Genomic DNA, 22125 nt, shown 5'->3' with positions numbered 1-22125 from the left:
TCTTACACAATTTTAATTATGTCAGGTGATAGATGTGTCAACTAACCTTATGGTGGCAATCATTTTGCGATATGTACATGTATCAAGCCATTATGTTGTACAACTTAAACCCACACAATGTTATATGTTAATCATATCTCAATAAAGCTGGGAAAAAATGGCTTTGGGAGGTGGAATCAATGGGACTTGATAACCGACTGACAGCCGGCAGATGAAAAGATCCATCAAGACCCATGACTACTTACCCAAGGGTGTCTATGGGGCCATATGCTGTGCTGGTGAACTCTGCAGGGTGAGCAAGCTTGGTCTTGGATGATCGTTATGTCCTATCTGACTCTTTGACCATAGAATCCCGTGAAGAATCCTGGAGCTTTCCCTCAATGGTAATGTAGTCTACATATTGATGAGGGAACTAGTTCCCAGAGCAAAGTAACCTACTAATGGTCACCACACACACTAATGCTGGTTTAGAACTCAGTCCTCAGACCCACACCACCACTCCTTCAGTCACATTGCTCTCTGCTGGTCTCAGCCATTGCACTATTCACATGAGGTCTTCAGTAATGCAAAACTGGACACATTTGAACTCCACATTTCTTCAGGTGTTCCCAGATTCCAAAACAAAGAGTTTTACTGCACATGTATTTTAAACCCACACCATTATTAAGGAAAATGTTAAAAATTCTATTTAACTCCACATACCAAATGTCAAGGCTCTCAGTGGAACTGAGTAGGAAACCTGGGGTTCATTATCCTTCTCAGGAAGTCATAAGACTGCAAGGACAAAGTTCAGATGCTCCTGGCATGACCACAGTTTAGAGTAATCATAACTTGACATTTCTTGGGCAGTTGTCTCTCTAGCTGCAGTCCATGCCAGGAGGTAGGTGAAAAATGAGCATTTAGATTCTATAATTGTAGAGGGAAAACTGCCTTTAGTTGTCTGACCTTGAGCTATATCCCCTGCTGCAGCCCTACTTCCCATGGTGAGAACAAGAGAATTCAGGAAAGACTGGGGAAAAAGGTTATTGTAGAAAGGAGCTGGAAAGCAAGAAACATCCACTCCCGAGGAAGAGTAGACACTTTTTTTGAAAATTATATGTAATAGAGTGGCTGAGTGATGGACATTGGGGAGGGTATGTGTTATGGTGAACACTGTGTATTTTTTAAGACTGACGAATCACAGACCTGTACCCCTGAAACCAATAATATATGTTAATAAAGAATAAAAAGAAATAAAAAAAATAAAAGTATGTGTATTGGGGCACCTGAGTGGCTCAGTCAGTACAGGATGTGACTCTTGAAAAAAAGAAAAAAGAAAATTAAATGTAGCACTTACTTGTTTAAGAGATCATAATAGGGACACCTGGGTGGCTCAGTGGGTTAAAGTCTCTGCCTTTGGCTTGGGTTGTGACCCTGGGGTTCCTGGGATCCAGCCCCACATCAGGCTCTCTGCTGGGCAGGGAGCCTGCTTCCCTCTCTCTCTCTCTGCCTTTCTATCTACCTACTTGTGATCTCTGTCTGTCAAATAAATAAAATCTTAAAAAAATTTTTTTAAAAAGAACATAATATAACATAGAAGCGTATAAGGGGACTGTTGACATACATAATCTCTTTTCTAAGAGATTGTGTAATAAAATTATCAATTTTTATAGATTTCCAGATTTTTACTAGGGGTGTATGTGTGTGTATATGTGTGCATATAATCATTCTGCAATGTAATCTTTTCTGTTATCATTTAAGTTATTATGGACACTTCCTAGGTCATTAAAAAATTGAAGGAAGAAATGGTCAGAGTAGTAGTCAAACCTATACCTGAACTTTTACAGCAACTGGACCTAAAAAGAAAATGCTGAAAGGACTCTACTGAATATTAGCTTCTCTTTCAAGTAGATGATGCAGTCTATATTTTTCTTTATGTGTCTTGGAACCACAGAAGGGAGGTAGTGGGAGGGAATGTGTGTGATTGTGTGTGTGTGCATGCGTGTGTGTGTGTGCGTGTGTGTGTGTGTGTGTGTGTGTGTGTGTGTTTCTGTTTAGGAGCATTGTTTTGGGATAACTCAATTTCTAATTATATTGAGAGAAAAACCCTGAATACCATTTTTCATGCTAACAGAGAAATTTACTTAAGTGCAGAATTATGCAACTGAGTTCTTCTTGCCAAATTACATAAAGGCTGCAGCTCCTCTCAGCAGAATGAAGGATGGCTGGGACACACATCACACTCTATTCATAACTTAGAGTTCTTTTCAAGGCTTTTGCCTGTGTCTTATTACCTACTTACTATTAATTTATTGTACAGGGTTGCCGTATTTCAAAGTAAAGTGAATGTGTTGGATGGATTGTTTTCTTTCATTTCTTCCATGTTGCTAACTTCTTCTTCTTCTTTCTTTTTTTTTTTTTTTTCTTTTCTTGTTTGTTTGTTTAGGCTGCTTACACTTCCACCTGAGGCAGTTTTTCTTCAGGGATTGCATTAATTTTTGTATGTTCATCCTAGACATTTTCAAAACAGGATCCCTCTATGTTGAGTTTGTCTTTTGTTCTCTCATCTGCAAACCATCTTCCCTGGGGTGATCTATAAAAAGAAGACCGTTTACTGAAACTTCTTTGAAGTTTTCCCTAAGGGGGGATTCCTTCTCATATGTCAGACTCTGGAAAAGTAACAGCTAGAAGAGAAATAATTGGTCATTGACAAAAGGGTTGACACCAGAAACTGGTCTAAGCCCTTTGCCTCTTCACTGCTTCTTTCAATAAAATGAAGTCTGCATGGAGTTCTCTGGGCCACCAGACGACTTGGCAATTCACACAGGCAACAATGTAGCTATACTAGCCCTTTCTTGAAGAGTCCCTTCCAGATGTAGCTCTACTCTTTCTCTTCTAACAGAATAATGCCTTATGTTTCAACTTTGTTACCCTTCAAAAGAGAATTTTTCTGGTCACTGTCCAGTTGGATGGCTTACTCTAGATTCATTGGACCAAGATTCCTTGTCTTAATTTACCATTCCAGATTCCTTTTGGGTCTCTAGACTTTGGTGTTGGGGCAAGGGGTCGGGATGGTACCAATGACCATGCAGGAAAGAGGTGAGTCAGAAGGGGGGCCCTCTCATGAATCCTTTCCAACCCTATTTCTTTGACTTAAAAGTGCCTGCTTAGTGCACTCAAGCGTTTCTTTTTATAAATAAAATTAATAAACACAAGGATGATTTTCAGACAGTCTCAGCCACTGGTTAGGCTATAATTATTCTTCATCCCAGGTTGGAGTAGGATATGAGAAACACAGAAAGAGAGAGAAAGAGAGAGGAGAAACAGAGAGAGGGAGAGCGGGGAAGGGAGAGAAAGACAGAGAGACAGAGAGGCAGGCAGCTTTGCTCTTAGAATGCTGCAATTTTTCCAAGTAATCACTCTTCTGAAACCACGACTGGCTTAATGGTCCTTTTTGTAAAGTCATTAATTCACACCTACTTTAACAGAGCAAATTATTGGGTTGAGGGTTGGAAAACCAGCCATCACCTTGAGGTTAGAGCTTAAACAGAGAAAGCTTAGAGCCGGCCATTTAGCTTCTCTGGACAGTCCAGTAACATCATCCCTTGAGCAAATGATGCTTCCTAGCCACCCTGACTTGTTCCAGTTCCTGGAAATTGGTTATTACTTTGCTCTGTTCTCTGGAGGTAGTATTGCCTAGTGGTTAAGAGTGAAATTTGGAATAAGATGCACTTAGGCTTAAATTCTGACTCTGCCTTTTACAAGTGGGGTGACCTCGTGCAGTTAGCATAGTGCCTGGTTCATAACAAAGGCTTAGTAAGTAACAACTATTAGCACTAGTATTCTTAGTAGTAAAGGGAAGAATAATAATAAGGCTGCATAGCTGAAGATGACTATTACTACTATCTAGTGCAGATACCATTGGAACTAGCTGAACTGCTCAGAGTTCTGGATTCATAAGATGTTTCTGCACAGATACATTGAATGTGCTGAAGCTCATTCATTTAATACTTTATCATTAGTTGATGCATTTGTTTAAACCCCCTTGTGGTGTTCCAGGACTACTGCTACATAGACGTGGGGATAGTATGACCGAGATAGCCTTGACTCTGCCTGCATGGAGCTTATAATTTAGTGGAGAAAGCAGGCAAGTAGTGATGGTGAAGAATGAAGTATTCGCACAGGGAGCCCACAGTCGCTGTTTTAGTCTGCTTTAATGTTGAGTGGAGCACACAGCATTCATTAAGGAAATTCACCAAATAAGTGGCCTCCCTTCCATAGTATTCCTCTAGTGCCTGGCATCACATCTGGGGTAGACAAGTCTCTCTGCTCATGTGGCAAAATAGCAGAATGGTATATCATGACCTTATTGTTGAGTAATTTTATCAGATCTCAGAGGCATTTAAAATAGATTTTTCGTTTTAAAAACCTTCCAATTAATCTGGCCTTGTTCCCAGGTGCTTATGAAGTGAGTCAGGTATGTGCCTCGCCAAGAGCAAATTTAGGGGAAGATGCGACCAGGTGAGGGAGGCAAGGGAGAGCTGGGGCCAGGTCTAATCCTGCAGGGCATTTACAGGATGGCTGGGGAGGAAGGAAGGAGAGCAGGACAGGCCGTGGGGATGGAATGGGAGGGGGGCTGCTCGGGGCAGAGGTGCCACCAGGCAGGCAGCCACTGTGGTGGGTGTCCACTAGAGCCCTCGCTCCCTCCTCTGCTCTTCTGTTCCCCTGGTTCATGTCTCTTTAGTGTTTTTTCCTTTTTCTCATATGTAAAATATGAATAATAATAGTCTATCCCAAATGAACTAATTAATCCATGTGAAGAATTCAGTGCGGTGCCTGACCCTTAGGAAGTGCTCAATAATAATATTAAACTTTTATTATTCAACTTTTCTCACTATGTGTGAAAATATGATTTACCTGTTGGCCTGCCTCATGATTTCTCTGGGAACGGGGACTGGGCCTTACTCATATTTATCTACCCTGCAGTGCCTGGCTTGCAGCAGGTGCTTAACAAATTGTATTAGTCTTTATGAAGATGCTGGTTTTGTTTTTTGTTGTTTTTTTTTTTTTTCCCCTTCAAAATGCTTACAAAAATCTAGAAGACAATTTTGGTAGTCTATAACAATAGCTAGCATTTATTTAGTGTTTACTATGTGCTAGGCACTATGCTAGTTGCTTTGCATGCATTATTTGCTTGTAGGACTACCTCATGGGGCTAATATCATTTTACTAATGAGAAAACTGAGCCATAGAGAGACTAAGAAACTTAGCCAAAGCCACCCAACTGGTAAGTGTCAGAGCAGAGTTTGGAACCCACACAGTCTTACCTAAATTTCTGTATTGCCTTAAAGAGGTAGGGAAGAAAGCAGGAGGAGGCCTGAAAATGTGGGTCAGAGGAGTGGCCAATGCATAGAAAACAAAATGGGGGTGGCGAGCCAGGAAACCCACCACCTCTGGATTCTCAAGTGAATCTTCCTGCTAGCTCTCCAAACCCAAGGATGTTTTGGTTGGATTCGGCTCCCCTGGGCTGCTGGCCTGAGGTTGGCATCTCCGTTTTAGGCTGAGGCTTTATGTACCTGCATGGAAGAGGTGGTGCAAAGCATTGTACACACCATATGGGGCCCCATTTGCATTTAGCGAGTGCTCAGCTGTGCACAGTGTCTCCTTAATGAATCACATGCAAGCAGAGCACCGCTATATTTATCCAAGCCCTGGGAGCTGGAGTGCTTGCCGGGGTTGGGCTCGCATGCCCCAGAACAGCGCCTTGCAGGTTGTTCCTGTTTTCCTTGTGGTCAGGGCCTTCGGGCCCATCAGTAATTCATTTCCTGGCAGGATCAGCTGGTTTCTGAAGCATCTTTTTAGGCATGCTGAAGCCCAAAAAAAAAAAAAAAAAAAAAAAAAAAAGTTTCCCTCCTTAAGCTATAACAGAGACCAAGTGCTAAAAAAGGACCTTGAAACCACATCTGCCATGCCCTTGACTTCAAGGCCACACTTAAAGCCTTGCAGATAGATGAAGCCTTATTTTTTTCTTTCCTCTTCCAGCTTCTCAGGAGAGGCCCCATGGTGCTGAATGGCCCCCATCATCAGTTTATTTCTTGCATGTAATCTGAAACCCTTACGTGTTTTATTTCCCTTAGTCACTCCTTCCTGGAAATACTCCCTTTATTTATATGTGCTCAGATGAGAGAGTTTTCCAGTATGATCACTTCTGTGCTTAGGAATCAACCACAACAACACGAATAGTAACTGAGATTTACTTAACACTTATTAAGTGCCAGCTATAATATTAAACACTAGAAAGACATTATCTCCTTTTTTGCCACCTCAAAATCACCCTTCAAGTGAGCATTATGTCTCCATTTTGTCACTGAAGAGGGTAACGAGCCCAGGGCGGTGTAGCTGATACGTGGAGGAATCTGGCTAGAGAGCAAAGCACTTTGCGCTAAGTAGCTGTTTGCACCAATCCTCCTGCCCAGCTGCACTCATTTTCTCCAGCTCTTCTTCCCATTTCTACCAAGTAAAATGCCAGGCTTAAAAATTCACACACACACACACACACACACACACACACACACACATACACACACACACACACACTTGCTAAGTAAGACCGCAACAACATCGCTTAATGATGTAATCACTGTTAAAGGCAAACCATTTCCCTACAGAATTGGTTCTTTAATCTTCACTGGAACTTAGGTGTAGTATGTTTTTTCCTTCCCTGGACTAGAAGGTGGTGTTTAGGTCCTTCACTTGTGACATGAATAACAGGGAGCAGCTTGGCTCCCCACCAAGGCCGATGCCCGTGAGCTTGGCCTTCTGAGATCTGTGTCATCTGCCCTCCCCTGTTAGACTCTCAGAGCACAGAAGGAGAAGAGTTCCAAGTTCTGGTTCAAGCTATAGCACTGGTACAGTCTGTGACCTAGAGCAAATCAGATTTTTCTTGATGGTAGAAATTAAATTCAGTTTCTTACAAAGTTTAAAGTCGAGTGCATAGCCTTGACTTGGTCTTATAACCTAAATATCTCTTTTCTTTCCTACCTCAGTCAAATGACATTTAAAAGATGGCAGTGAAGCCAAGTCTCTTGCCCACTCTGGCCTTCAGTTTCTTCTTCTGTACAGTGGGAAGCATGGACTAGGTGCTCAATGGCCTTCTCCATAGCTCTTTGTTTAGATCCAGGAGGCAGCAGCAAGAAACCCCTCTACCCTGCAGAGTCCTGACCATACAGGGTTGCAACAAATCCAACCAGGGCTAGTTTAAGAAAAAAAGGAATTGATTGGAAGAACATTTGTGCAGCTCATACAATCAAACAAGAGTTTAAAAACCACACAGGAGATTGGGAACCATGGCAGCCTCAGGGATCTCTTCATTAGGAATTCATGAACATTCCTGGGGTGCTGTCATTAAGATGACCCCCCCAAAAGCCGTTTTTATGTTTTTGCATTAAAAAAATACAGATTCCAGGGAAAGAGTCACCAAAGACCATTCAGATATGGAAGGTGGGTGTGGGCAGGGTCAAACAACAGGAAAAAGCTGCTAGAGGCCATTCTTGTAGGCTGCATTCCTGTAGGTTCCCAAGAAGTGGACCTGGTGGGAAACCTACTCCCTCCCCGTGAAAATACACTAATAAGTACTCCTTACAGAGAAAGTCCATATGTATATAAATAATGTTGACTCCACCACAGGCAGCCGTGTCTGGGTGTTGAATGGGAGTGGGAGACACTATAGACCATAAGAGGGATTGTGAGATCACCTAGTAGACGTTTTCGGGCAGCTGTGGCTAGGGGAAAGAGTAACAGATTTTCAAGGCAAAAGACTTGGGGGATGGACCATCCATTAGCTTAGCTGTGGGCACAAAGAAAAACTAAACAATGTCATCTCATGAGGAAACCACGACCACTTTGAATTAGGATTCTGCCTTCCTCTCTACCAGATCTGGTCTCATAGTTTGCACTTTGATGGTATTTGGGCAACTTTCAACCTCTTGGGAGTTTTCTGTGTCCTTATCTCTGAATTGGGAAACAATAGTAATATCCCTATAATTTACCAACAAGATGACAGCTAACATTTGCTTGTACGAGGCATATGCTGAGGACTTCACGTGTGAGCTGGTCTTCTCACAGTACTTGGGCACAGTGCTATTATGGCCTGAGTTTTGTGGATGAGGAACTGGGGTTTGTGGGAATAAAGAGGGGCAGTAAATCACGGAGCAAAGTGCAGAACAGCAAACTGATCGAGAGGGTGGGCCCAGGAGCTGGATGGCCAGATTTGAGTTCTGGCTCTAACACTTCCAGGCATGGAGTCCTTGGGCACATTGGTTGAGTTTGATGAGTCTGTAAAATGAGGATAACGATAGGGTCCACTATGGTGTAGTCTTGAGGGTAAGTGGTTTAATATGTAGGCAGACCGTGCCTGGGGAGAGCAGTGTGCAGTAACTTCTGCTGTCATTAATAGGGTCTTCTGTTAGTATGGGGTGAAGTAGAGTTTGGAGACCCAGAGCTGATGGACTCCAAAATACATACTCTGTGGCTGACATCTCTGTGCTAACAGGACCAGAAGGTTCAAAACGGAGGAATTTAAGGAAGGGATGAGGGCACAAGGGAGGGAGGGAGGGGGAGAGAGAGAGCAAGAGAGTGAGAGAGCTGCTTCAAAACTCTTGGTTCCTCTCACAGCCTTGACTCTATGACCTTGAACTAGATACCCAGAAAGTCAGCAGCAATCACTGGGTCCTTGTAATTGATTGGAACATTCCGTACTGGCTTTCCATCAAGCTTCTGACTTCTAGGGGAGCTTTAGGAAGCAGTCAGGAAAAAAGAGAAGAGAGGCAGAGAGTGACTAACGCACTGAGAGAATGATGGAGTCTGAAAGACAGAAAAGCAGAGATAAACACAGTGACCCAGAGAGACAGAGAGTAAATAATACTCACAAGCAGGTAAGCAGACAAATGTTTAAAGACAGAGAAAGGAAATAGAAGAGAAGCAGAATGAAGAGAAAAGAGTGTGAGAGGATGGGTGGGAATTTCAGTGCAGACAGCGCTTGATGGACTGCCCTTCCTGTGGTTGATGGAGCGAACAGACCCGTGAAGTGTGTCCGCGCTTTATCTAAGGAAAGCACCTTTCCCACAGCCTCAGCAAGGGGTATCTGACTGTGTAGGGCAGTGACAGGAGACACTCTTTATCTGAACTGGAGACAGGAGCACTCTTCTCTGTATTTTGTGCAGGATGCGACCGATTAGGCTGCAGATTTTTCATGGTTGGCGCTAAAGCCTTGTTTAGAGAGGCCTAGGGCTGAACAACACTCCAAGGCTGGGCCAAGAGGGCCATAAGCCTTAGGAATATGAGACGGATTTTATACGAGGGGATGGTTTCTATAAAAAATTGCATGTGTATATTCGTGCGGGCCGTGAAAAGCTCTGCAAGAATGTCCAACCAACTGTTAACAGTTCCTAATCTTGAGGGGGGTTAGTGGGGAGGCTCAATTTATAAGTAAAGTGTTTGTGTTATGTTTGCATTTTTGACAGTAACAACATAGGGCCTTTATATAAAGAGGAACAAAGGTTTCAACTAAGTGATTAAGCACACTCCCTGAAATGAGGGGGCCAGGGACACTCTGGCCCCTGACATGAAACAAGCACGTGCATATTTGTCTGACAAGCAGGCAACGGCTAAGTGGAAGGGCAGTATCCTTGAAAATATTTCTCCTTGATGCTTCCCAGAGATTTTGGAAATCTGGTCACCACAGTCTCCCTTCTGATTCTTGCAGAAGGGTGAAATTATTAATGTCCCCTCAGCTTGGATGCGTTTCATCCCTTTGAGGTTCCTCAGCATAAAAAAAGAAAAAAAAAAAAAAGACAGGAGTCAGGGTGAGGGTATCTGCTCTGTGCACGGACAGAGCTTTTCCCATGAGTGAATGATGCCTGGAAACACTGTTCTCTCAGGATCCTGCCGCTGAAGTCTCTGTCTCCCACCCCTCAGTCTGAATTTTAAATGAAGTTTGTGACTGCACACACTTTCAAAGGTGTTGCCTGTAGGCTTGAGAAATGACCCAGATGCGTCTTCTTTCAGGCTTTATGAAGGCAAAGAACAGATGGAGTTTGAAGAATCCATGAGACGGCTCTTTGAATCCATCAACAACCTGATGAAAAGTCAACATAGAACAACCATCCTTTTGCAGGTAGGTTTATACTATCAAAAAACAAACAAACAAACAAACAAACAAACAAAAAACCAACAACAATCTCTTTTCCTTTTGTCATCTGATAAACAACAGTATGGTGAAATAATGTCTACGTTTGCTTGAATATATAGTCCTGTGTTAATTGAAGGCCTGGACTGGCCACGTGGTGCAAGGATCATAAACAGCAAAGAAAGCACATTTATTGTTTGTTTCCTGTGAAGGTAACAATGTTTCTTTTTTAAATAACTCTGAAGCTTTTGCTATCTGGAGGAAAATAGGTCAAAACTGATCCACCTCTAATTGTGAAAATCGTGGGGCACCTGGGTGGCTGAGTCAGTTAAGCATCCAGCTCTTGATCTCAGCTCATGTCTTGATCTCAGGAGCATGAGTTTGGATCCCACAATGGGGTCCTGCATAGCATGGGGCCTGCTTAAAAAGAAAAGTAATAATGGTGACGACGGTTGAGGTGGCAGCCTACTCAGCACCATAAACTCAGATCCCCTTTTGGGGATACTTTGGACAGAGGTCCTCTAATTGATGGATCACGATGCTAATGTTCAAACCCTGAAGATCTTTGAGACACCTGGAGTCCCACCCCAAGTTTGAGCAAGTTTGGCAGCAGAGAAGCTGAATGAAGAGGCTGTTTCAGGGAAGACTTCCTAACTTTCACAGGATTGTCTCACCAGTGTGCAGGAAGGGCTGCCTCATGCCCTATGAATAGGAAACAAATACATTTATTGGAACCAGTGAGTTAATGCAAACTCCTTCTCCTTTCAATTGGAGTTATCCTTTTAGTTGCTAACTTAAAATCTGCTGTGCCTGGGATCACCCAGCCTCTGGCTGGGATGAATGAGGTGCTAGTGTACAGTCAGAACGGAGGTGAGGAGCCAGAGGCAGGAGTCTGTCTAGGCAGGATCCACTGCTGATGCCATGGGTTCCCAACTTTGCACATCAGAATCACTTGTCAATTTTTAATAAATTCTGATGCCTGGTTACCACCACCAGACATTCTAATGTAATCAGTATACAGTGGGATCAGGGCAAGGCAAGTTTAAAAAACTCCCTGGTGTGAAACCAAGTTCATGAATCACTCTGCTCATGGCTTCTTTTGATTGAACACGTGTTGGCTACCTCTTTATGTGTGTGTGTGTGTGTGTGTGTGTGTGTAGAGGGGGCTTTGTCTAGTTCACCAGTGTGTCCTCAGCACATTGAACACTCGTGATACATGGCTGATACTTAGTAACTGCTGAATGAATGACTCTCAGGATAGGTGTGCAGATCTCCGTTCCATAGATGAGGACACTGAAGCTCGGGGTTGATACCACTTTGTCAGGCTCCACGGCAGTCAAGGGTATGGCTGGCATTCAGACCTCCTGCCCGGCTTCAGAAACCGTGCTCTGAGCTGCTATCTTATACTCCCCTTTACACTGTACATTTAGCACCTACTGGAGATAAGACCGTTTTCTCCAGGGTGAGTCTTACCATTTTTCCCTTTCCTTCCCTTTTGTTGTTAATGTTGTTGTTATTGTTTTTTAAGTCTTCCCTCACCCTTTTGCAAACATTCATCATTTTACAACAAAGGGATACCAGGAGCAGGGGACAGCATGAAGAAATCTGATAAGAGCCAGAGCCTGTCGCGCCGCCTGTATCATATTCGAAGCAGCTGAGCTTCCAGGGAGAGGGGTGAGGATGTTCCGTGAGGGCTGAGGTTGACTGATTGTGAGGGGAAAGTCTGTAGCAGTGAGTCAGGTGTGAAATAGCTCCAAGGAAGCTGAACTACGACGGAGCAGAAATGCCGGACAAATGAAGGAAGCCACTTGGTGGGGAGGAGAAAGGAGCAGGTGCCTCAGAGAGGTAGAGGTTCCTGGAGAGAGAGAGACCACTGACCTTGAGAAAGCCGGAGGGAAGACGCTCTCATGGGGCTACTCTTTCTAATTTTGACCCCTATATTCTGGTGATGAACTGTGTGCATCTTGGGGGAAGGGACAAAGGGATGGAAGGTATAAGAAGGGACAGAAGGAAAGGAGGAGAAAGAAAGGAAGTTACAAAGCAAAGAGGTGCCCGCGAGCATCTGTGGCACTGAGGAGACCTGGATGTTCTTGCTCAGCTGTATGGCTGTCGGCTGGTCATTTAACTTTTCATTCTCTGTTTCCTCATCTTTAAGACCTCTTGGTTAATGTGACAATCAAATAAACACAGTCTATGAAAGAGCAGATTGTAAAATGCAATGCAAATGCAGAAAACTAATGTGATTATTATGGCTTGGGCCTAAGCCCTTTTATCCAAGTTCTTACTCTCTGGGAAACTATGTTAAAAATGCCTTATTTTTCCTGGGATTTGGGCCAGGTTATCCTGGTTTCTCCTTACAGATTTCCTCCCTAGAGTCATCCAAAGGGACTTTATCACTTTTTAAAAAATTTACTTTGAGGGCCAAATTTAGTTTCCAGATTTACATACTTTCTACCTATTTCTATGGTTGCTGAAAATTTGTCAAAGGATATAGCCTTATCCAAATATGGTAAGAAAAAGCCTTTAAAGATTTAATGCCGTTTTAAGATGTGATTTGTGGGCTGATGAGGGGAGAGGGATCAAGGACTTGTAATGTTAACAAGCTCTGTACAAGGAATCTTCTTGGACTTTGTCATTTGCTACTGGACCAAGAGCTTTGGATTTCATGTCAGAGAGACCTTGGTGGGAATTGGGCATCTGCACTTGGGCATGTAACACTAGGCAACTTGCTTCAGTTTTCTGGACCTCTGTTTATCCTTTTATGAAATGGAACTCCTAATGCCTAATTTAGAGGAAATACTGAGAGGATTAAATAAAGCAATGTATGTAAAGGGAGAAAAATAGAGCCTATTAAATATTTCAACTTAAATAGTTTTTAGCCATTTACACCTCTCCCTTCTTTACCTCATCATAAAACAGAAGTTTGTGGAGAATTTTCCTAGAGAAGAAGAGGATATTTATATTCCTAACCTCGTCACATGAGGCTGAAATGTTTTAGGGCATTTGGCTCTTCAGCTAGATCAGGAAGCCTAGATATAAATTTCAGGGAGAATAAACCCACAAGAACTGACTTCATGGGGAAAAAAAGGGGGGGGGGGATGACAAATAGTATAGGATAACTGGAGTCCTGATTCTGAGCCTGCATGAGATTCTGTGGGAAAGAGTACTGTGATCTATTAGTAGTGTCTGTCATAAGTTTTGGGTGAGAGCATAGAGTAAGAATGCCAATGAGGGCAACTTAACTCCTCCAGCTGGGTCGCAGCTGATGGTGGAAACCCTCATTCATGCCTGCTTTAATTTACATAGAGCAGATCTGGTTCAATCACTCTTGGCTGTGTCTATTGTGAGGTCTGGGATCTTAATCAAGTTATTTCTCATTTCTAAGACTCATCTCATCTGGTATTTGTGAATTGCTTCCTATTAGTAGTTTTCCTATTGTTTGATTTGGCATGGCAGCAGCTCACTCAAAACTTTGGAGAATTTAAAACCAGCAGCTCAAAGAAGGTAGAAGATCATTAAAAATAGCTTCCATTGATTGACTACCTACCATGTGCCAGGCATGAAGCTGGGCTCTTCACACACAGTGTTTCTCATCCTGCCAGAGATCTGCAAGGAATCACTGTCTTCAGTGTCCACAGGAGGCTCATAAAGTTAAATAATTGATTCCAAATTATACTTATCCATAGCGGTGGAACTAGGATTTGAAAGTACCCAGCTCTCTTGACTCCAAAGTTAATGTTCTCCCTGCCCCAAGGAGTGGGTTAGAACAGGGGTTTCCATGCATTTTTTGTAACAGGTCAAAAGCTTAGAAGTCCCTGTATGTGCCAGCCCCTGTGAGCGTTATTGATAAAACTGACGATAGGTTGAGAGGATCAAAATCAGACATGAGTGAATTGAACATAGCTCAAATGTGAGGAAAGGACATTTGGTGACATTATGCAGACCCATTTGTCCCATTCTCTTTTAGGTCCAGTGTCTATCATAATGCTCTGATTTGATAGTGTGAGTAAAAATAGATGAAGAGCTCGTATTGAATAGTATGCTTTCTTGGCCACTCTGATGGTCATACATGGTAATAATGCCACTAGAGTGTCCAGGAGGGCAGGGGACTCTGTCTTTTGTATCCCCAGTATCTGAACCAGTGGCTACCATTTAGTAGATACTCGAATATTTTTTTGCTAAACAAATGAAACAATGAATACTAGCTTCTCCTGTTTTGTGTTTTAGCATTTATTATGTATCACACATTAGGCTGAAAGCTTTACATATATTGTTAGCTCATTTGATTTTCATAACAACCTTATTAGGCAAATACTCTTCTTATCTCTACTTTACAGATGAGGAAATGGGGGCTTAGCAAGGCTGAATAACTTAACCACAACTAAGAAGGGGCAGGTCTGGGATTTGAATTGAGACTGTGTAAGTCCTGAGTTTGTATTCCTAATAACCAACGAACAATGCATAGTTTCATGAAAGACCCAAGTCTTTCCTGCAAAATTCCAAATGGATAAGCAATAGGCAACAGTAAACAATAGTAAAGATGGATAGATGTTTGGTCCGTAGTCATGAAGGCAAGCTAATTAAGGATGCCTTTTTCTTTCCTCCCTTTTCATTGTTTATTGGTATAAAATGTTCAAATGTCCAAACTAAAGGAAGAAAGTGGTCCATTCTTGTGAAGGGCCCCACAGGCTGTATGCTGAATTCCCGAAATAGGAGAAATGAAACTGACTATTTAACTTGTCCCCTTCTCAACCATATACCCCATACTTAGGGGTAATGTTTGGGTAGGATGGATTCAGTGGTAGGGAGAATGATATTTTGTTTCAGTGAGGCTGTTGTAGTCATCTGATAACTAACATTTAATCTTCCCATTGACCTTAAATTAGGTAACTTTGTTTCCTTCATTCTCTTGGTAAGAAAAGGACAACACAGAGAGTTAACCTGCCCAAGGCCACATAGATAAAAGTGATCCACAGGGAGCTACTCAGACAGTCTGCCTCTCCAGCTGGCCATTCCTAAACACTGAACTCCTCTGCCCCCACCAAGCCACAGGGGCCAGCATAATGTTGGGTTACACAAAACATGGAGACATATGTATTCTGGAACAGGTTGGTCTATCTTTCCTTCTCTTTTCCTGAAAGACTGGGGAGGAACTTGACTGCCCTGAGAGAGCTGCATGTATTGTCCTTAGGGACAGCACCATATTTCTAAGGAAGCTGTCCTCTCCTGATCATGCTGTGGTGCATTTCTGTGACATTGTCCAGTTTCCGTGGACCTTGGCCATCCAGTGCTTGGTGAAAATAAAAGGATTGAAAATTGGTGGGATGGAAATACCTTCTGTGATCTTGAATGAGGAAGATGTCTAGAGCTCTTATAAAACCTTGCATCACTGCAAGACATGCTCTTTTTGGTGAAAATTTTGTCTATTGACATTGGTGCGGTTCACTCTTACTCCATTTGGAGAAGGGAGTCTGGAAATACTCAAAAGACAAATCCTCTTTGAGTTTGAGGGAGTGTTTGGTTTGATTTTTGTGATTTTTAAATAGTTCCTGTTTTCTAGCAGTCCAGGTTTATTTGTTCTGGGGAAGTCCATCTGGGTAACAGTCATCTCAAGTGTCCTCCCATGACTTATCTCTGGGTCAGTGACACCAGTGTTGCTTGTTTTGGATCTGGTTCTCTTCTTGAGCCTGAAATTAGCCCCCCTTTTTTTGGTTGTTTGTTTTGTTTAAAGATTTTTATTTACTTATTTGAGAGAGAGTGAGAATTAGAGAGATTACAGAGAGAGAGGAAGCACACTTGTCCCTGAAGGGAGAGCCAGATGTGGGGCTCGATCCCAGGACTTGGAGACCACAACCAGAGCCGGAGGCAGATGACCAACCAACTGAGCTACACAGGTGCCCCTGAAATTAGCCTTTGAGGGGGGTTCAGAGTTGGTGATTAATTTAGGAATTCCACTCAATGCCACATGATAAGCTAATCACTAAGTTGACAAATGTTTTCCCATTGTTTATTCTTAGAAACCCTGATATATGTGGTGAGGAAGATCCTTAACTGAGGAGGTATCAGAAAAACTGTATCTTCTTTTCAAAAATTATTCCCATAGAGAGGAAAAATTCTTTTTCTACTTCCTTCCCCAAATCAGCCTTTTCTCCCCTACCAAATCCTCCTCACTTGTCAAGATGGAAGCTCTTCCTTAAAGCAAGGTGGGCAGTAGCAAAACACACTGGCTGGGGCACAGTGGGACAGAATCAGGTACAAATTCTTACGGTGCTGCCTATTAGCTGTGTGGCAAATTGCCTCACCTCTCTGTGCCGTAGTTTCCTTGCTGATAAAATGGAATGACAGTATCTATTCATAGAGCAATTGTAAAGTGCAGTGAGGTCATGCATGTAATGTATTTGACACATTTAAAGTTTCCAATAATGGTTGTTATTTTAAGACCCTATAATTAATAATCCTATTATATACCTTTATATACATCCACACATATAAACATCTGTGTATGTTTTTCTTAAATATTATATAATACAGGAATATATACTATGGAATGAAAGTGATGACATAACAATATCATTTTATATATAATAGTAGAATTAATGAGAGTAAAAATTACATCAACAGTAAAGCAACATAGTTCCCAAGAGGCCAATAGGTCGAGAAAGCCAAGCTGTTTCTAGTTTCCAGGCCTTAGAAACATGTAACAAATGGAGGTCCCCAGGGGGTCCTATGGCTTAGCTGCTCTGCCTTCTGGGGGAGCTTGCTGCTTGCACCTGCTAAACCTACCTGCTATTAGTCCACTCACGTGTGTGAGAGCCGGTGAAGGGGAGAACTATGGACAGGAGCCCTGGGGCCAGTGCTGCAGACTTCCTGGGTCAGAGGCGGGCCGCCCTTGTTGGAAAAGAAAACCACAGGCCTGCCAATTCTCTGGGAGGCCGCCTGGACCAGATGGAGGTTTAATACTCTCCAGTTGAGCTGATAACACCCTCAGAGTCTCAGGGTGACAGCTACTTCGTTTGTTTTACTTTATTGCCAGCCACGAGCTGAGAAGCTGGGAAGATTGGCTCCTTCTGAAACAGCCCTTGTCTCAGCCCCATCCAAGTCCTCCTCACTATCAGCTGAAGCATGTAAGTGTTCCTGTCAATGCAGGACTCCCGGTGACTGCTGTTCTGGAGCATCGCCTCCAAGCCCTGGAATAGCAGGCAGCCCGTGAAAGCCAGTAACTTGCTGGGGACAATGCAGTCCTGGCTTTCCCCACTTGCTGAGGGTGCGACTTCTGTTTTTGTCCTCACTTTGGTCTTACCTCTAATGAGTACATACTGTACTTTGTCCAGGTGCTGGGGAGAGAGGGCCGGAGTTTGAGAGATGAAATTCAGCACTCACGCCTTTGGGGCCTACTATGTGCTGGACATTACAATAGGTACATAACATACTTTGTTTCACATCATCCCCCTTCCCCCGACATGAAGATGCTGAGGCTCAGGGTGTGAAGCACTGGGCCTTGGCACATGCAGGTGCTGGGTGGGACACTGCGGTTCTTGCCAAGTCTCCATGGGCCCAGAGTTCTATGTTCTTTGGTCTGAGTGGATGAAGGAACAGTTTGCTGAGAGTGCTTGGACCAGTTCTTTTTAGGGCATATGCCTCAGCATAGGGGATCTTTTTAGAATTTAAACATTGTAATTAGGTATTTCCATGGGAGAAGTGCAGCTTACTGATGTATTAGATTTGGCTAGCACGGTGTTAGAACAGGTAAACAAGAATGACTCATTCTTTTTTTTTTTTTTTTAGAGTGTGGGTTCCACTTATCTGCTTACTTCCCACGGGCCCAAACTCGTCTCATTCATTCTATTCTTTTGCTTGCCCAGCCTTTCAGGCATCCGTTTTTGCTACATCTGTTTGGTGTTTCCTGGTAAAAATGGCCCTGACCAACTAGGTTGAAATGCACTGGATACTGTAACTGCCTAGAGGAATGCTATAGTGTACCTTAGCACATTAAAATTCTAAAAAGTTGTGCAATTAACAACAACAGCAAAAAAGCTCACTGGTTTGTTTTTGCTTAAACCAGAGTTTCCCCAAATTATTTTATTGCAAAGCCCTTTTCCCCTCACAGAATACCTACCTAACATCATCCTATGGAACAACAGAGCATTAGCTTTGGAATCTTGTTATCTCTTGTCATCTTGATTTGAAAGAACAAAAAAATAAATTCCTAGACAAAAAAATCCAATAACTATAAAGAAAATGTCTGACAAATCTGACAACATACAGATTAAAGTTCTTCTGTGCAATGAAAAGATATGATAAACAAAGCTGAAGGACAAGTAACAGAACAAGCAAGAGGAAATTCTTCTAAATCATGTTACTGCAAAATGGTTAATTCTAATGATACATAAAGAATTCCACATACAAATAAGAAGATAAATCACTCCCAAAAAATGAGAAGATATGAACAAGCAATTTAGTAAATACAGATATTTAATAAATATAGAAAAAGTGCCCAATGCACTAGAAACCAACGATTTGTAAATTGCAGTTGCAAATTAGATATCACATTGACAAACTAAAAAGATTTGTGTACCCGTGTTAGCAGGGTTATAGGGAAAGGAGTAAAAGGAAATTGGTTGCTATTTCTTCCTAAGGTAATATAACAGCATTTCCTTTAAAAAAAAAAAATATATATATATATACATATATATATATATATATATATATATCACATTTTGATGAACTAATTTGTCTTTGAATTGTCCATCCTACAGAGATTCTTACAGGTACTCAAATGTATATATTAATTCTTTTCTTACCACAGTTTTATAATAAAGAAAAACTGAAAATAGTATGAAGTCTGTCCATCAGTAGGGGAGGGGTTAAAGAAGATACTGTGTACACATAAGGGCATTGCTGTAGTGATTGGATATAAAGAGAGTGTACTCTGTGAAATGACATGCAGATATATCAGTGCTGTATGATTTACTGCAAGAAGTAGGGGGCAGAACTATCTAAATCTCACACACACACACACACACACACACACACTCATTTACGTATAAGCATTCCTGCATAGAAAGCAGTCTGAAAAGAAACTCACTGATAGTAGGCCATCTGGGGTATAAGGATTGGGGCTGAGCTGGAGATGGAGATGTGGGACTTCAGTGACAATCTTCACCTTAACACTTTATCCTGTGTGATGTTTTTTACATTGCACATATATTATTGACTTCAAAAAATTATAAAAAAGGAAAAAGAAAAGGATGAAACACAGAGAGAGACAGTTGCTATTTGAGTGAGGTGGGCATGTAACTTAAGGTTTACACGGAGTGGCTGCCTGAATTTGAATCTTAGTTCTTCTACTTGCTGACTGTGTGATCTTGGGCTGGTTATTTAATCCCGATGCACCAGAGGTTCCTTATCTATGAAAATAGTATTTCCCTTGTACGGCTGACATAAGGTTTAACAGAATAAACTCTTAAGTGTTCGGTGTCTGCTCCACTAAAATTTCTCAGAAAACAGTGATAATTATTATATATATTAATTAAGAAGCTCAGTTGTATATGATTACGAGAAAGATTTTCTTTAAGAAAAGAATTTTCAAGATTTTTTTTTGTTTTGATTACTAAAGGGTGATTGATATATGTTGACTATGGAACACTTAGGATATAAAGAAAAATAAAAAGAAATTGTAAAAATACATCCATCCACTAGATGCCTAAGTATTATTTTCCAGCCATGTGACTTATAACCTTTTCTGTCGAAACTGCAGTCTTCTCTGCTGCTTCGTAAGGATGCTGTGATGCAAGGGGTTGGGTGGGTCTCATACTTCTGGATGCATCAGTTAACTTATGCAGAGGAAGGAAACAGGTCACCACAACATGCAGCTAGTATACTAACCTGGCTAGTGGTCCAAAACATGCCCACCATTGGCCACAAAATGGCCAGAGAGAGAAAATACGAATAACTCCGTCCAAGCTGTCCTTGCCACCCACAAAACAATGTACACACACCATCCATCTTCCAGTTCCCATTTGGCAGTACCCAAAACATGCCTGGCTCTCTGTCAGATGACTCACGTATGTGATTTTTAATTCTTCCAGTCAAAATAGGTATTATTGTCCCTATTTTACAGAGAAGGACATTGACACAGCTGAGAGGTTAAGTGTTTTGTCCAAAACCACACGGTTACTAGGAGTAGGACCAAGATTTGACAGCAAGGGTCTAACTTCAAAGTCTCTGATCATCGTACACATTACTGCCTCCTGGAAGATAGAAGTTGTGGCTCACTTTGGTCATCACAGAAGTACATGCTAATGTTTCAGTGTGCATTCAGAGCCTTGAACCTTTGCAGGAGCGCCCAGGGGTCAGGGCCGTTCTCCTTGATCCCTCTCACCATGTTGAGTTATTGGATATGGGCATCCCTCATGTTGATTTCACTTTCTACCTAGGTGGCGGCTTTGAAATACATCCCATCTGTCCTCCATGATGTGGAAACAGTCTTCGATGCAAAGTTACTCAGGTGAGAGCTCACCATTTACTTTCCTGGGCTCTGATGTCAGGCCAGGGGTTCAGAGGGAGAGGAGGAGTGCTTCTGGGGAGGGGGGATTCTGCATGGGGCACTCAGAGCTGGGGTGGGGAGGGGCACATGGTTAGGGACTCCGTATAGGGCTTTCAAGTGTCATATTTTTACATTCCAGTTTTATTTTGCCAGACTTTGGTAAAAAAAAAAAAAAAAAAAAAAAAAAAAACATAAAATAAGCATCTTATTTTGATGACACAAATGATACAGAATGCAAACACGTAGGTTAAAGAACTGGTAATTCGTGTAAATGTCATTATCTTATTTGGGCTTGAAGTTTATTTTGGGGCCCCAGTCTTGTCCTGTACACACTGTAGAGAGCATACAGTCACTTACAGGAATAAGAATTTCTCTCATGAGATGAACACGTTAGTTTAAAGTGATTATGCTGTTAGAATAGAGGCCTCTAAACCAAATATGGCCTTTCCTTCTTTTTCCTAAATTCACTTAAGTTCCAAGATAACATATAGAAGATTTTTAAAACTTTTTCTTTGGAGATGCTTTAAGATCTAGAAAAGAGTTGCACAGATAGTATACATATGCCTTTCACCCAAATTCCCTCAATAAGTCCAAGTTTTACCTAGCTGTGGCATAATCGTCAAAACCGAGGCATGAACGTTACTGTGATTCTATTCATTGCACTCCAGGCATGATTTGGATCTCATCAGTGTTTTCACTCATGGCCTTTTTGTCTTCATACCAAGGTTTCTGCTGGCTTCTTCTCATCCTGCTAGTCTCAGACTACATGTTATCTTCTCAGAGGAGCTACCTCTGAATATTGTAAATCAGTTCAATTCCTCCACCAGCTCCTATACCATGACTCTCTGATACAACTCCCTATTTCTTGTCTTCATTGCACGTTTCCTCTCGTATTGACTTGTTTGCCTCTGTGTTGGGTGTCGACCTCCACGAGAATGTAAGTTCCATGCCTGACTGGGGTCACGTCTGCTCCTATTGTATGCCCACTGCTGTGCACGTTGCCTGTCACACATCAAATAGATGCTTAACACGTCCTTGAAGGAATGAGTGAACACAGTGAGCCGATTTTGGAAAGCTTGACAGGGGCTGTAATTCTGTTTCAGTGGTGTTTTTATGTTCACTCTATTGTGGAAGAACGATCTCCTTTTTCATGTCCCAAACTGCTTCTAACCCACAATTTTTCATAGTTGTTTTTTTTTTTTAAATTAAGGACACTTTTTTTTTTTTGAAATTATTTATTTACTTATTTATTTTTTATTTTTTATAAACATATATTTTTATCCCCAGGGGTACAGGTCTGTGAATCACCAGGTTTACACCCTTCACAGCACTCACCAAAGCACATACCCTCCCCAATGTCCATAATCCCACCCCCTTCTCCCAAACCCCCTCCCCCCAGCAACCCTCAGTTTGT

At 42.0% G+C, this 22125-nt stretch overlaps 1 protein-coding gene across 6 annotated transcripts in view; it reads left to right on the top strand.

Annotated features, from left to right (window-relative positions):
- DOCK2 (dedicator of cytokinesis 2) overlaps positions 1–22125 on the top strand; it is a 409502-nt gene that overhangs the window by 89770 nt on the left and 297607 nt on the right. For all 6 annotated transcript variants that reach the window (XM_032337047.1, XM_032337048.1, XM_032337049.1 and 3 more), the window contains exons 23-24: positions 10045–10153; positions 20602–20672. In XM_032337047.1, the coding sequence (XP_032192938.1) occupies positions 10045–10153; positions 20602–20672 (180 nt within the window). The remainder of the gene's footprint in view (positions 1–10044; positions 10154–20601; positions 20673–22125) is intronic.

The sequence above is a fragment of the Mustela erminea genome, chromosome 3, assembly GCF_009829155.1.
Source record: "Mustela erminea isolate mMusErm1 chromosome 3, mMusErm1.Pri, whole genome shotgun sequence".
NCBI classification, from domain to species: Eukaryota; Metazoa; Chordata; class Mammalia; order Carnivora; family Mustelidae; genus Mustela; species Mustela erminea.
This window is presented reverse-complemented; position numbering and strand designations above follow the sequence as displayed.